The following is a 14931-nucleotide window of genomic DNA, read 5'->3' on the forward strand; positions in this document are numbered from 1 at the left end:
TACTTCTTTTCTCCTTTCTCCCATCTCTGTTATGCTTTATTCCTTTGGCTGGACTTTCTTGCTCTTTTTCTACCTCCTCCTCTTTCGAGGAACAAATTCATCTCTGGTGTCAAGCTAGTTGGACAGAGCTGCAGGAATAAACTGGCCCTTTGTCTTGGTCTCTCCTAGAGGGCGAGTCCAGCAGCCAGGGAATTTGCAAGCAACACATTCTTGCCTCTGCCCTTTTCTGGTTGCCTCCTAATCCACCGTTCCAGTAGCTATGAGATATATCTATATGTTGGTAGCTTAGCCTATTGAATGATAAATGCAAATGTTAAGAAGTGAGCCTCTTCACAACATTTCTCCAGGGAGAGAAATTATCCTACAGTAAGTAAGATCAGTTTAACAAAATGTGATTTACCGCAGACTAAATATTCAGCAGAATTTTTGGAAGTTTTTGTTCAGATTACCCTGTAGAGCATTACCAGTTTCTTTTCTCTCTAAAACCCATCTGCATTATTTAAAGTGATGGCTAACAGATGACACCTCTATTGCTTCATAGGGTTGCCTTTCCGAAACCCACCTCTTCCATGAAGCCTTTGGCACAGCGCACTAGTTCCCATGCCCAGTAGAACACAGCCTGCAACTAAGGCTAAGGATGTGTAACTGAAACTAATGTATATTGCTTCTCTGTTTAGCCCTGCCTCTACTTCCCTTTCCTTTCTCTATTTCCCCCGTGTGGAATTTTAGATTGAAAAGCCACTGGCCAGTAGCCTGTTCTCTTGTATTCTGTAAAGTGCCATGTAAGTAACAACAGCAAGAACAAACAACAACAACACTTGTAGGAACCTGATATGGCCAGATCCTACTTAACATACAACGGGACGCGGGTGGCGCTTTGGGTTAAACCACTGAGCCTAGGGCTTGCCAATCAGAAGGTCGGCAGTTCGAATCCCCGCGATGGGGTGAGCTCCTGTTGCTCGGTCCCAGCTCCTGCAGTTTGAAAGCACATCAAAGTGCAAGTAAATAAATACAGTGGGAAGGTAAACGGTGTTTCCGTGTGCTGCTCTGGTTCACCAGAAGCGGCTTTGTCATGCTGGCCACATGACCTGGAAGCTCCACATGACCTGGAATCTCCCTTGGCCAATAACGCGAGATGAGTGCCGCAACCCCAGAGTCGGTTACGACTGGACCTAATGGTCAGGGGTCCCTTTACCTTTACCTTTTACTTAACATACATGTACCATAACTGGCTGGATCCACAGACCTTCTGTGGACAGATCAAGAGGAGAGAGCAGAGAAGAGAAAGTCACTAAAGTTGGCTGAGTAGCTCTTGCAAATCTGCTGTCTGTTCACATTTTAACCCTGGCTCTTCAGGAGACACACTGCATATTCCAATTCCACTGGAGAAAAATGCTTCTTGGATTTTCTGCCAATTCCCTACCACTTAACCTATCAGTTATAATATTCTGGGTCTATTCAGATCCAAAGCTCTGATTCTAAAGTGGGGTGAACCATTCTGTACAAATAAAATAATAATTGCTCTCATTAAACAGCACGGAATGTAGGTTGCACACCATTTACTCAAAGGAAATCTCACTAGAGGTAACAGGACAACTACAGTGAAAGTGGACTGCAACCATAAGCTTCAGACCATTTGGTCTTTCTCTGTCTCTCTCCCCCACACACTAAATTTGTGTTAGAATATCGCTGAGCCATTGTTTCTCCTAACCACATCCTGTGGCGATGCTGCAGTGTCTAATTACTCACAGAGCGAAATTAAACATGGGTTTCAACTTTCTTTGTCCATTTTGAAATTTCCTAGCAGATAACTCAACATCAGCAGCTGTATTCATCAGGAAGAGAATGCAAAGGCTTACTGAAACAAATGCAGGGAGCAATCTACCAAGCACTGCTGCAGCACAATCTTCACTTCAGTGGGGCTTCTGTACCAAAATGAATGATGAGTGAAGGCTACACAGAAATGGTGCTGGGTGAAATGAACTAAGCACAAATGCCTGCTTTGTTTCCTGCTATGAAGAGAACAGATGGAAAGCACTGTGGCACCTTGGGAGTCTGACAGTGGCATCCTATGCTTTACACAGTAGCAAGCACCACTGTGTTCAATGCAGCTTGCTCCATAGTAAGTGCATTTAGGATTGCAAGCTAAGGCTTCAAGTTCTGTGCACACGTATATGGGAATATGACCCTTCGAATACAAGAGGACTTATTTCTGAGTAAACACACATGGATCACGCTTCACATCCTACACGAGGCAGGTACTACACATGGCAAGCTGTGTCCACATCTTCCACTGCTGTTCCGCAGAATCAACAGCTGCAGGCAGATGAGCAAATGTGCAGAGCTCCAGCTACACAGATTCAGCTTCTAGCAGCCTCCATGACTATTTATTTTGTTCCTAGAAATGACCTTCCATAGTTTACTGTGGCTTTAATAGGCCACAGTACTAGACATGCTTAGAATACATTCACTGATTGCAATGCTCTGCATTAAGCAGTCAGTGGTCTGCTTTAAGCATTCACTTAAATGGTCTGGACAGAGGAGTAGCAAGGTCAGGTGGTACCCGGTGTGAAAATATTTTTGTCACCCACCCACATTGCAATTTTTGGGAACGTTGCCCAGAGTTCTTGGGGGAGGGTACCCCAAAGTTGTTGAGCTTTTTTTAGGGAGGGTTGGCCGCGAAACAGATATGCCCGCTGATCGTTCAAATCTGACCGACGATCACATAAAATCGTGTCAGCGCCGCCAGCTGGGGGTGCGAGTACCGCCTGCCAAAGCTGTCAATAAATCTAAGTCTCAACATTAACAATTTTGTAGCATTTGCAAGAAAGGCCACACAAACTTTTTTAAAAACTGTCACAGTTAACAACTATGAGGGTGGGTGAAAAGAAAAAGTTACATTGCAGGTCAAAATAACGAACACAGAACAAACTTTAAATGTTATGGTATATTCTGGAGACTTAAATATTCCCACTAATGAATTATTTCATATAAACTAATAATTTAATGGAGGGATTGTTAGTGTGTTGGCTATGATACTGATGGCCGGGTGCAAAATAGAATTGGGATCCTACAGCTTTAACAGTTGTTTAGAAGAAGAAAAAATCAGTAGGTGCACCTACTTGGCACCTAAGTGGATAGGCTTTTGGTTTAATGCATATGTGTACATCATCAAGATACACTTGTTCAAAAAGCTGAGAACTGGAGATAAAGAAAATATAATGCATTGGGACTGTACAATAAACCTATATTGAATTCAATTTAAAATAATCAAACCCCTGCCTTGAAAGAGTTAATAGTCATGAGTGGGTCACCCTTTCCCCTCACATCTAATCTGAAATAGGTTTATTTGAATAAGATCAATTCAGGAATAAAATTAATCCAAAATGTGATGCTTTCCAAACTAGTAAGACCTCTGTATTTCTATCTGCATTTTCAGTTATGTCACTGGGCATATGATGGATCTAACCACAAAATTTCAAAACAGGAAGGTAGATTAATATATTCAATGGATGTTTCCTTGGCCTGGCCCACACATTTTTCAGAAGGGACATTCAAAAATATAATTCTTGTCCTGCAAGCTTAAATCATGCGGTTCATTAATTCCTGTTTCATTCCACTGCCTGTGTAGACCCAGCCTATTTATATGCCAGAAATATCCTGTTTTAAAACTTCAGAATTAATAGGCATGTAATGCTAAATAGCTTCAGTGAGACTTGAAAGACTTGTACATTTGTGTGGTGCAACCTTCAGATTATGTTTTTAAATACTGTACAATAGATGTACAAACATCGGGCATTTTTGTTTTGTTTTGTTTTGTTAAATAACCATATATCTTTTTGGTTTCTGGAAATAACAAAGGTAAATATTTTTGGGAAATTACCTGGTTTGCGTGCAACACTAAGCCAAACCATGGTTTAGCATGAGCATGAACAAACAAACGAACATTAAGGTTCTCAGAGTGAAGATTACGACTGCTCCACCTCAAGTCCTCCTGCTACAGCACTACTCAGGCTGAAACCATGGTTTTGCTTTGCATTGCATCCAAGTGGGGGTTTATTGTTTATCTCACACCAGACAAACCATGAGCAGTAACCAAGGCTTGCTCTTGATAATGATTGTGGCTTGTCTGGGGGAGACAAACCAGAAGCCCAGATTCAGACATGATGCTAAACCACGTTATGGCTTAGCAGCTCTTCACTCCAGGAACCTGCATGTTTACTCATTTACACTAAGTCATGGTTTAGCTTAATGTTACATACAAATACATACATTGTATAACTCTGATGTATCAAACCTAAGTAATTTATGTTACTTACTCAAGAGGGAGTATTTATCACTGCCAAATGACTGCTGCTGGAAACTCTTTTGCCAGAAATCTGTTGCTGTGCAACATAAAAATGAACTTGGTGATGGAATTCCTCCTGTAAGTTCACACATGGCTACAATCCTTGGCTGAGTGAACAGCCAAGAAATATATGGTACTGTATAGCATTTTCCAGATCTGTAGTACTCTAGCCAACAGTAACTTAAAGATTTTTAATTTAACAATAAAAATTATGCAGTTTTGAGCCCACACTGACAGTGCCTTTGGATGTCACAATCAACCATGGTTTATCACGACAAGAATTAGCTTAGTGAAGCCTCAGGCTCATATATTTCCCACTTTTCTCTTCTCCCTTGGCACAGCTGCAGAATGGAATTTGGAAGCTTTCGCTTGTGATTAACCATAGCTGCTTGTGAACTGATTGCAAAAAAAGGAAAGGGGGGGGGGTAATCTGAACTACAGTTTGCTTGCAACAAGCCAATTTAAAATTATGGATTATGAAGCTGTCTTGTTTCAACACACCATCATTATGATTTACCGCTGTTCAGATCTGAATGTATTTAATCAGAAGCAGAAGCTTCCAAATGCCTTCTCATGTCTGGAGTAGAGGAGATTCTAAGGTTTAAGTTTGTTCCTGTCACAATAACTAATGAGTCGTGACAGCAGAAGGCAATATAAGGTCTTCTACTTTTCACCCCTCTCTTCCCCTGATTTGCCCCTCACATCGGCTGGGGTGGGGTGGCTTTCAGAGGAACTCCTAGAATAGTGCATGGGGAAGAAGGAGAGGGGAGGTTGTTCCATCTGGTGTGCTGAAATGCTGGAACTGATGGAACTAACTTCTTAAAACTACATTGCATTCCCCCAATGGTTCTAACAGCCAGTATTAGAAAAACCAGTTATGCTTTTTTGCACACATGTAAACCAAAAACTGTTGTTATGGGCAGGGTATTCTTACACTGAATAAGAATGTACCCACTTGCCATAGATAGCAATAAGCAGGAAGGTTTTTGCCATAGTCGCATGGCAGCCTGGTTATCCAAAATTGTCCCTAGTTAAGACATCGTTTTTTCATGGGGAAACATTGCCAATCGATGATGAACTCATAATGAAGGCAGTTTATGAATGGAACATCTTCATCCACCCACTTCTTATGCAAGAGACACAGAGTTTGCACCAATGTTCCTGTACTGGAACATTGTCCATAAAAATTACAGGAAATAATTTTGCAATGTTTGCTCACTGCAGACCAAGGACACATCAAATCTTTCCCCCAAGTGTTACAGTCTATATTAAACTGTGTGATTTTTCAGTTGGGTAACCCCCCCCAAAAAAACCCTGTAAAAACAATGGAACCCTCCTTACAATGGAGGTCATGGCAATTTCTGTGCAACAGGGGTAGCTGGATGGGATCTCTGTTAGAAAGTAAGAATAAAGAAACCTGCAAACATAACAAATTCATAATGGAATACAGTTTCATTGACTAGTCCACTTCATGATAAATTGGACTCTGGTATAGGAAAGCTAATGGCATACATTTATTATGTATCACAATATATTTTGTTATGCTTTAAGCAGCTACAGGCCTCTTTGGGTGTTTTACCGTAGTTGCAACTTCCCAGCAGGAAGTTGATACTATTTGAAAGTACCAATGCCCGGCAGAAGCAACATAGGTACAGATGGCTACAAAGAGACAGATGTCATATCTTCTTCTTCTTTCTTCTTTGGCAATCTCTCATAGCCGAGTAAGATTGTCTTCCATAAACACAGTTTTAACAATGAGTCCGTAAGAGACTGCGGAGGACAATCCTGGAACCACACGTCCTTCCACAGTGGGGACATTGGTTTCCGAGCAGGAGTTGATCATGGTGTGGATTTGCCAAGCGTGCCTTATGCAGTGTTTCTGAGATGCAAAAGCTAGGAGCTAAATGGCACCTTAAACCTAGGTTATGGGCACCACAATGGAGCGTCTAGGCTCGCTTTTTCAAAAAATAATAACAAGAATACATTTTTCACACGGTCTAGTCCTCATTTTAAGACTGCCAAAAAAACAAAGCCATACTTCCCCCACCCACCCCACTAATATTCTTATGAGGATCCCTTTTCCAGTCTTCAGCGAGTGGCTGGAAGTGGAGAGGCAGAAAAAGGCCCTCCTTTCCTTCTAGCAGTGGCAGTTTCGATCTGAAATATTATGGGCAGTACTGTGCCCAGTGCTCAGAAACTAATTGCATTAATGAATTCCCATTGCAAAATGGTGGGAGTTTCCAATGCTGGTCCTATGCAACACACCAGAACATGCTGTATGAAAGACCTTTGCCACAATCTTATTAATTAAAGAGCTGCTGTAAGGGTGCAATCCTATGCACACTGAGTAAAACCTACTGAGCACAGTGGGATTTGCTTCTGATCCCACATGCATAGTATTACCCAGCAGGAAGGCCTTGCTTTGAATCTTGCTTCTGTGGGGAATTTAGGAAGGAAGGCTGCAATCCCACCCGCATCTCCCTGAGAGCAAGATCCCAGCATCAATTCCCAATAGACATGCATCTGACACTGTTGCGTGCCACTTTTTCGGCTAACCTCAAGTCTGAAAGCTTCAGCCCTGCGTCTCTCCCTCGTTCTCATCTCCAATATGAAAGGGGTGGGTGGGAAAATACTGATTTCCCTTACAAAATCATAGAATTGTAAAGTTGGAAGTGATCCCAAAGGCCATCTAGTCCAACCCCTGCAATGCAGAAATCTCCCCCCCCCACCCACCCATGACATTCGAATCCACGACCTTGAGATCGTATCATGCTCTACGGCTGAGCTATCCCAGATTAAAGTTTGCTTAGAAGTTTGAAAGAACGATCGGGAGGCGCTCTAAACGCTCGATAGCGCTATACGAAATAAGACAGACGCGCCTCGCTACAGTAAACGCCGGGCCTCCCCGCGAGCCAAAGGAGGCGCTAGGGCTCCCTCCGACTCCCCCACTTTGCGCCGTTGCTTCCACGTTCCCCCCCCCTTCCAAGCCACATGGTACGCGCGCCCTGCCAAGAGATGCCAGAGCGTGAGATGGGACAGCGCGAGTTCATTGGAGGCGCCCGGGGGGAGACGGGACGACGCTTTTTCGCGCCTTTCCCGCGCTCTGCAGAAGAGACGAACTGAACTCACCCTCAGCTGGAGTCGGCAGCGGCTGGCGACGCTGGCGACGGCGGCGGCTGCGCTCTGGCGGTGCTCGGACGCCAAGCTGGGTCGTAGCAGGCTCCGGGTGAATCTCCGCGTTTTCTCCACAGCCATGAGAGGGGTCAGAACGGCTGGCAGCAAAAGTCCGGCGCAGACTGGCAGCTCTCCCGCCTCTCAGCCGCGTTCAGGAAGCGGAACTCGGGGCTTGCTTGCTTGCTTCTTCTCCCTTTCCCCCCTCCGCAGCTCGAAGGCGTGACACGCGCGTTCCCCCCCCCCCATCCACCTCCGCGGCGCTTTTCTTTTCTTTTCTTTTCTTTTCTTTTCTTTTCTTTTCTTTTCTTTTCTTTCTTTCTTTCTTTCTTTCTTTCTTTCTTCTTCTTTTTTTTTGAGGGGGTGGGGAGCGTCGCTCGGCTTTCGAGGGGGAGCGAGAAGAGGCAAGGCATCGGAGCGGAGACGGAGCTCGCAGCGTGAGGCGCCCAAGTTGGCAACTCTGCAGACCGACTGGCGGGACAGCTTCCCCGCCAGCTGCCCAGCCGCCTCTCGCACACGGCTGCCTTGGCCGAGCGGGGTAGGAGTCAGAGCCTCCCTGCCGCTTCCCGCAACAGGCCGAGGCTGTCAGGGCTCCTACTTCGCTACTGGAAACAGCGGGGCCCTCAGGGCAAATGCCCATGCCCTTGGCCCCTAGAATAAGCAGGATGAAGGCACCACACTCCGCACGGCTGCCTTGCCACCTGTAAAATAACCCACATGCTGGCACAGGAGCCAACTCTCTCTTCGTCGCCCCCCGCCCATCAAAATATTCCCCCCCCCCAAGTTGATGGGCACTGCCATTCAGAGGCTGTGTGCGTGGGCTGCATTTTGTGTTCAATTATGAGAGGCGGAGCTTCCGCCCCCTCCCCCCAAATCTAATTCAAGTTGGCACCCCTGCGTGCCAGAACTATACAGTGGTACCTCGGTTTATGAACACAATTGGTTCCGGAAGTCTGTTCATAAACTGAAGCATTCATAAACTGAAGCGAACTTTCCCATTGAAAGTAATGGAAAGTGAATTAATCTGTTCCAGATGGGTCCGCGGCGTTCATAAACCGAGGTGTTCATAAACCGAGGTTCCACTGTACCTTGGAAAAGACCCTGAGGATCAGTATCGGATTTACCATATAAGCTAAACAAGCTATAGCTTAAGGACCCACTCTAGGGGGCCCCCAAACATTAAAGGAAAAAACAAACCTGGATGTACATTTCCAAAATATAAGGAAAAAAACAAATAAAATAAAATAAAACCTACATACAGCAACAGTGTCTTGTGTTGCGTAGGCTCCTATGATGTATTGTAAGTCATGGACCCCGTCTGCTAGCCTGCCCCCTAAAATATCACTGGTTTGCTCATTTCTATATATAGGGTGCCTACATTCTGCATGGACTTTGCATTCTGCATGGACTTTTCAACAATTACTTAGATAAAATACTGTACATATTTTGTTGTGTGCAAATGGCTTTATATACATATCAGGTCCATAAATTACCGTATAGCATATATTCAACACAAAAAACAGCGACAATTTGTTGTTGACAAAGGACAGCTGGACATATAATGGGCCCCATTACCTTCAGTAGCTGAGGGCCTCATCCAGCCTAAATCCGGCCCTGCTGAGGATCATCATCATTTTATTATTTATACCCCACCCATCTGGCTGGGTTTCCCCAGCCACTCTGGGCAGGTTCCAACAAAACATGAAAACACAATAAAACATCAAACTTCAAAAACCTCTGGATACAGGGCTGCCATCAGATGTCTTCTAAAAGTTGTGTACTCATCTAGTCCAAACCCCCACCCCCTGCAATGCAGGAATATGCAGCTGTCCCATATGGGGACAGAAGGCATTAATCAAGCCACAGGCCCTAATAGGATGGGTGAGGTATAAATAATAAATTATTATAATATTATTATTACTCCTAGGTCAGCATGGGGTGATAAAGATACAGTGATGCAATGATCCTCACACACTTAATGCAAATAAGTGATTCTGCCAGGCATCCAGTTCTACAAACGATGGTTGCAAAAAAAGGCTCAGATCCTGTGTTAGCCACACTGCAGTGTGGCTGCTTTTACACAGTTCAAAAAACATTTCAGGAAGTGGGTATCATGGGTAGAGTTGACAGCATGGTTACTTCCCACTCTGGAAGCTGGTAATCTTGTCTTGAGACTTAACAGCAACACCACCCCATGATCACTTCCTTCAATCATGACTGGAGCAGAATGAGTGTTTTACCACACCACAACTAGTAACATATGAACTTAAATATTTTATTCCACCACCCTCCAAATGAATTTCTGTCCAGGGTATTTGGTAAAGAAGTATAATTTTGAATAAATATATAAATAGTATGTCCAGGAAGGCATTCCACATCGTTTTAATTAAATTTCTGTAGTTTTCTGGTCATTTCTACAACCATGTTAAGCGAACCCACTTCATATATCCCCTATTTTCGAAAAGGTAATCCAAACCTTAAATCTGGTGGCAGCTCTGCTTTGCAGAGAAGATGAAGTGTGGAACAAATTCTGCAGCAGCAGCAACAAACACCTGTCCTTTTCTTCCATTTCATCAATGGCATGCATCTGTCTAGAAGAGAGGAGACAACAACTTATTCCACTAGTTCTTGTGCGCTCAATTCATAACCAAGGAAACTAAAGGCAGAAATTAGATTTTTGGGTGGCATTCTCTTCTTTCACTTAACTTGAATTTTTATATAGGCTTAAGGGGGGGGGGGATTCAGGAAAGAAAGGAATGCGTGCCATTGTGGCTGCCTTGTTTGTCACACCCGCCTCTGCTTGAATGACAGCAAGGTGCCTGTCTGAAGCTAGAACACAAATGCATAAATCTCTCCTGTTTGGGGCACTTAGGAAAGTCAAGAGATGGAAAACACGGGCTTAGTTGCCCAAGGGCTATGTTATTGAATGCCAAGGCTTTGACATTTAAAATCCGCGTCAGCTTATTGCAGGACTCTCTCCAGCTATTCTAGCTTAGATTGCATTAATTTTAAAAGGCAGTGTCTGGGCACAGAGCTGTGAACCTCGGGGCTCTCTGAGGCTGCACCCTATGTTGCTTGAATTATCTAGTGAATGTGGTGGAATCAGGGTAATATGTACATGTGAAGGAAAAGCCATTGCCATTGAAATGTTAACATGTGTTCCTTGACATTTTCCCCAGATACAAGGACCAGAACTTTAGGAATATATATCTTACATGCAGACTGAAAATGTGATGTTGTTGTTGTTTAGTCATTTAGTTGTGTCTGACTCTCCATGACCCCATGGACCAGAGCATGCCAGGCACTCCTGTCTTCCACTGCCTCCCGCAGTTTGGTCAGACTCATGTTGGTAGCTTCAAGAACACTGTCCAACCATCTCGTCCTCTGTCGTCCCCTTCTCCTAGTGCCCTCCATCTTTCCCAACATCAGGGTCTTTTCCAAGGATTCTTCTCTTCTCATGAGGTGGCCAAAGTATTGGAGCCTCAGCTTCATGATCTGTCCTTCCAGTGAGCACTCAGGGCTGATTTCATTCAGAATGGATAGGTTTGATCTTCTTGCAGTCCATGGGACTCTCAAGAGTCTCCTCCAGCACCATAATTCAAAAGCATCAATTCTTCGGCGATCAGCCTTCTTTATGGTCCAGCTCTCACTTCCATACATCACTACTGGGAAAACCATAGCTTTAACTATACGGACCTTTGTTGGCAAGGTGATGTCTCTGCTTTTTAAGATGCTGTCTAGGTTTCTCATCACTTTTCTCCCAAGAAGTAGGCATTTTTTTTTAATTTCGTGACTTTTGTCACCATCTGCAGTGATCATGAAACCCAAGAAAGTAAAATCTCTCACTGCCTCCATTGCTTCCCCTTCTATTTGCCAGGAGGTGATGGGACCAGTGGCCATGATCTTAGGGTTTTTTTTTTAACCAGTATTTACCAGGCATTGATACTATCAAGTGACTCTAGTACGGTATATGCAGTATAGTTAATAAGTTCCTACATGCTAGGTATTATCTGGGATAGTAACAGTGTTAGAACAGGCAACCCCTGTATTGCGCAGGGGTTATGTTCTGGGTTGCTGTGTGTGCTGGCAGAGCATGAATAAGCTGGCCCCAATACACCCCTTTCACACCCTCTTCTGGGACCAAAACCATCCTGTGCATGCACAGCTGTATGTTCTTTGAACTTGTGCAAAACGGGAGTTTCCTGTATACCTATGCCCATAGTAGTCTATCCCACTAGTGTGTGTGTGGTGTACCAATAAGATAATTTGAATCAAATTCCTTCCAGTAGCACCTTAGAGACCAACTATGCACACGGAAGCACATACCTATAACAAACTTAGTTGGTCTCTAAGGTGCTACTGGAAGGAATTTTTTTATTTTTTGTTTCGACTACGTCAGACCAACACGGCTACCTACCTGTAACTTGAATCAAATTGTGATGGGTTTAAAATGGGAATTGACAAATACATGGAGGAATTGTCTGTCAAATGCTTACAAATTGTGATGACTACATGCTGGTAGGAAAAACAAGAGGCGGCTATTCCATTTTTGCCCTGTCTGTGGGTGTCACAAAAGTGTTGGGTTGGCAGCTGGAGGAATTCATCCAAATGAATGATTTTACCATTTGGGGAATGAAGTTGACAGTTTTCCAATTAGTCACAAAGTCGGAAACAGTTTGATTTCATTACAAAAGTACATGGGGGAAGTTCAGTTGCTCTACATTCCCATCTTGTTTTGTTAGCCAAAAACAGATCATTCAAGAATATAAAGAAACTGAACTTTGCCCTCCTTACCACACATCTTTAACTTATTTTTGTTGTCATCATTTGTTTTGTTTTGAAACAGGGGTTGCTAGTTGGGAATTGCTCTTAGTTCTTGTTTTGTCATCAACTAGAACAGGCTGTGACTGAACTAAACTGTCAGGGGTCCTTTACCTTTTTCGAGCAGGCATAGGCAAACTCTGGCCCTCCAGATGTTTGGGACTACAATTCCCATCATCCCTGACCACTGGTCCTGCTAGCTAGGGATGAGGGGAATTGTAGTCCCAAACATCTGGTGGGCTGGAGTTTGCCTATGCCTGAACTAGAGCCTATTCCTATGCTGCTTTTTCCTTTATGGGATGCACAGTATACACCAGGGTCCCCAAACTAAGGCCCGGGGGCCAGATGTGGCCCAATTGCCTTCTCAATCCGGCCCACGGACGGTCCAGGAATCAGCATGTTTTTACATGAGTAGAATGTGTCCTTTTATTTAAAATGCATCTCTGGGTTATTTGTGGGGCATACGGTAGGAATTCGTTCATATTTTTTTTCAAAATATAGTCCAGCCCCCCACAAGGTCTGAGGGACAGTGGACCGGCCCCCTGCTGAAAAAGTTTGCTGACCCCTGGTATTCACAGACTTCAGTATACATCTCTTCCTAGATAGGCTTAGTTATCTTTAAGGCCCATGTTTAGATTTGGTTTGGATACTAGAAAAATCACCATTTCTAGCCCAAAGTAATGGCAAACATTGATAGAAAACATATCACCCTTTTTCTTTTTGGAGATACTTTCCTCATCTTTTCCATGACACATATTTTTTGTAGGGGTTGATGGGATCCTTTACATGAAAAGCTGAACTGCAAAATACTCCTCCTAAGTAATGATGATGAAAAAATAAAATTCTGCTCAAACTTCTTTTCCTAGGAGCAATTCAAATAACTGTTTCTTCTAGAAGAACCATTGGGATTTTTTCCCCTTTTCTTTCTTTCTTTCTTTCTTTCTTTCTTTCTTTCTTTCTTTCTTTCTTTCTTTCTTTCTTTCTTCTCTCTCTCTCTCTCTCTCTCTCTCTCTCTCTCTCTCTCTCTCTCTCTCTCTCTCTCTTGAAAGATTGTTCTGGAGGGTTTTAATATTAGAATTATCACTCTAAGGTTATGCATCACTGTGTGGTATAGACAGAACACAAACAACATGTTGGTTTGTGTTCCAGGTTACACCATCTGCGATCTGCCTTTTCAATATGTTTCTTGCTGGGTAATGCTGTTCTCACTTCTTTCAGATTGAAGCAATTGAACAATATGTTCCTGCTCTCCTGGAGCAGACCACCATCAGCTTCCACTGTCTGTAGCTCATGTTGAGAATCTAGCATAGAATTATTATTCTTTCTCAGACCAGCCACCTCACCTCCTAACAGATGCCCTGGTTGAACTAGGAGAGATTGCTTCTGGCTTCATCTTGTACTGAGTATAGCATTTTGGGACTTAAAAATCTATGCATCAGGAACAGTTGAAAGGTGTGGTCAGGACTTCATAGCTGCCATAACAACCATATTGCTTTCCCAGATCCAACAGATGAGACAGACATTACAGTATTATTATTATTATTATTATTATTATTATTATTATTATTATTAGGATTTGTTGAGCTGTTTGGCAGTAGGATTTGCTACCAAGGAGTGTGGTGGAGTCTCCTTCTTTGGAGGTCTTTAAGCAGAGGCTTGACAGGCATACGTCAAGAATGCTTTGAAGGTGTTTCCTGCTTGGCAGGGGGTTGGACTGGATGACCCTTGTGGTCTCTACCAACTCTATGATTCTATGTTGTTCTGCCCTGGTCTGGGAAAAGGTTGTTTCAAATTTAGGCAATGGGCTAGTGAGGAGGATATTGCTGTTTTATGCATGGCCAGATGATTTATACATCGTCAGAAATTGTGTGTGCAATTTCTCTGACACTGATTGGCTGAGATGACACAATTGCATGGAATGTTCACAAATACTCCAACTGTTCAGGGAATAAAGATGTTTCAGAATGTTTGCAGTTCAGCTTGTGTGTGGGAGATGTGAAACTTGTCAGTTTGACCGAGACTGAAACGTCACACAGCATTAGAATGGAAGGTTTTGTGGATGAAAAGATTTATGGAGTATGGTAAGTACTGTGGAGTTTAAAAAACAAAGAAACAAACCAAAAATAGCCTTAAGTGTATGAGTGGAAGTGGGGGGGGGGGTAGGGAGGGAACCATTTTCTTCCTTTCAGACATTATTATCCTGAATTTTTCCTCTGACGCACTATGCTGCTCACAGTGGATATGGGGAAGGTAATATGGGGAAAGGGTGAAGTAGTGTCCCCTCTTTGTTCCTCCTATCATTCTTCTCAAATTGACAGCATTTTGAGTCTGCTTTTTTTAATGCAAGGGAAAGCATGTAAGTGGATGCCACATATATTTGGGGCCTGAGCTATTTGTTAAGAATGTATGCAGAAAATGTCTGTAAGTTTTTTTTTTGTCAAAGTCACTCTCCTTTACTATATAATTCTCTCTAGAACTCTGTTGTACAATCACTTGCCACAGCTAATTGTAAAGGTTTGATAAGTAAACTCTGTGTACTATTTCCTGACTGAAAATCTGTTTCAAACATATTTATATTTATATTTATAAAA

The 14931-nt window shown here is 43.2% G+C and overlaps 1 protein-coding gene across 2 annotated transcripts in view; it reads right to left on the minus strand.

Annotated features, from left to right (window-relative positions):
• The window catches only part of DOCK10 (dedicator of cytokinesis 10), a 177961-nt gene extending 170288 nt beyond the window's left edge, over positions 1–7673 (minus strand). For both annotated transcript variants that reach the window (XM_088669021.1, XM_035132552.3), the window contains exon 1: positions 7478–7673. In XM_088669021.1, the coding sequence (XP_088525147.1) occupies positions 7478–7603 (126 nt within the window). In that variant the 5' untranslated portion in view covers positions 7604–7673. The remainder of the gene's footprint in view (positions 1–7477) is intronic.
• Between the last annotated feature and the right edge of the window lie 7258 nt (positions 7674–14931).

The sequence above is a fragment of the Zootoca vivipara genome, chromosome 5 (genome assembly GCF_965207765.1).
Source record: "Zootoca vivipara chromosome 5, rZooViv2.hap1.1, whole genome shotgun sequence".
NCBI classification, from domain to species: Eukaryota; Metazoa; Chordata; class Lepidosauria; order Squamata; family Lacertidae; genus Zootoca; species Zootoca vivipara.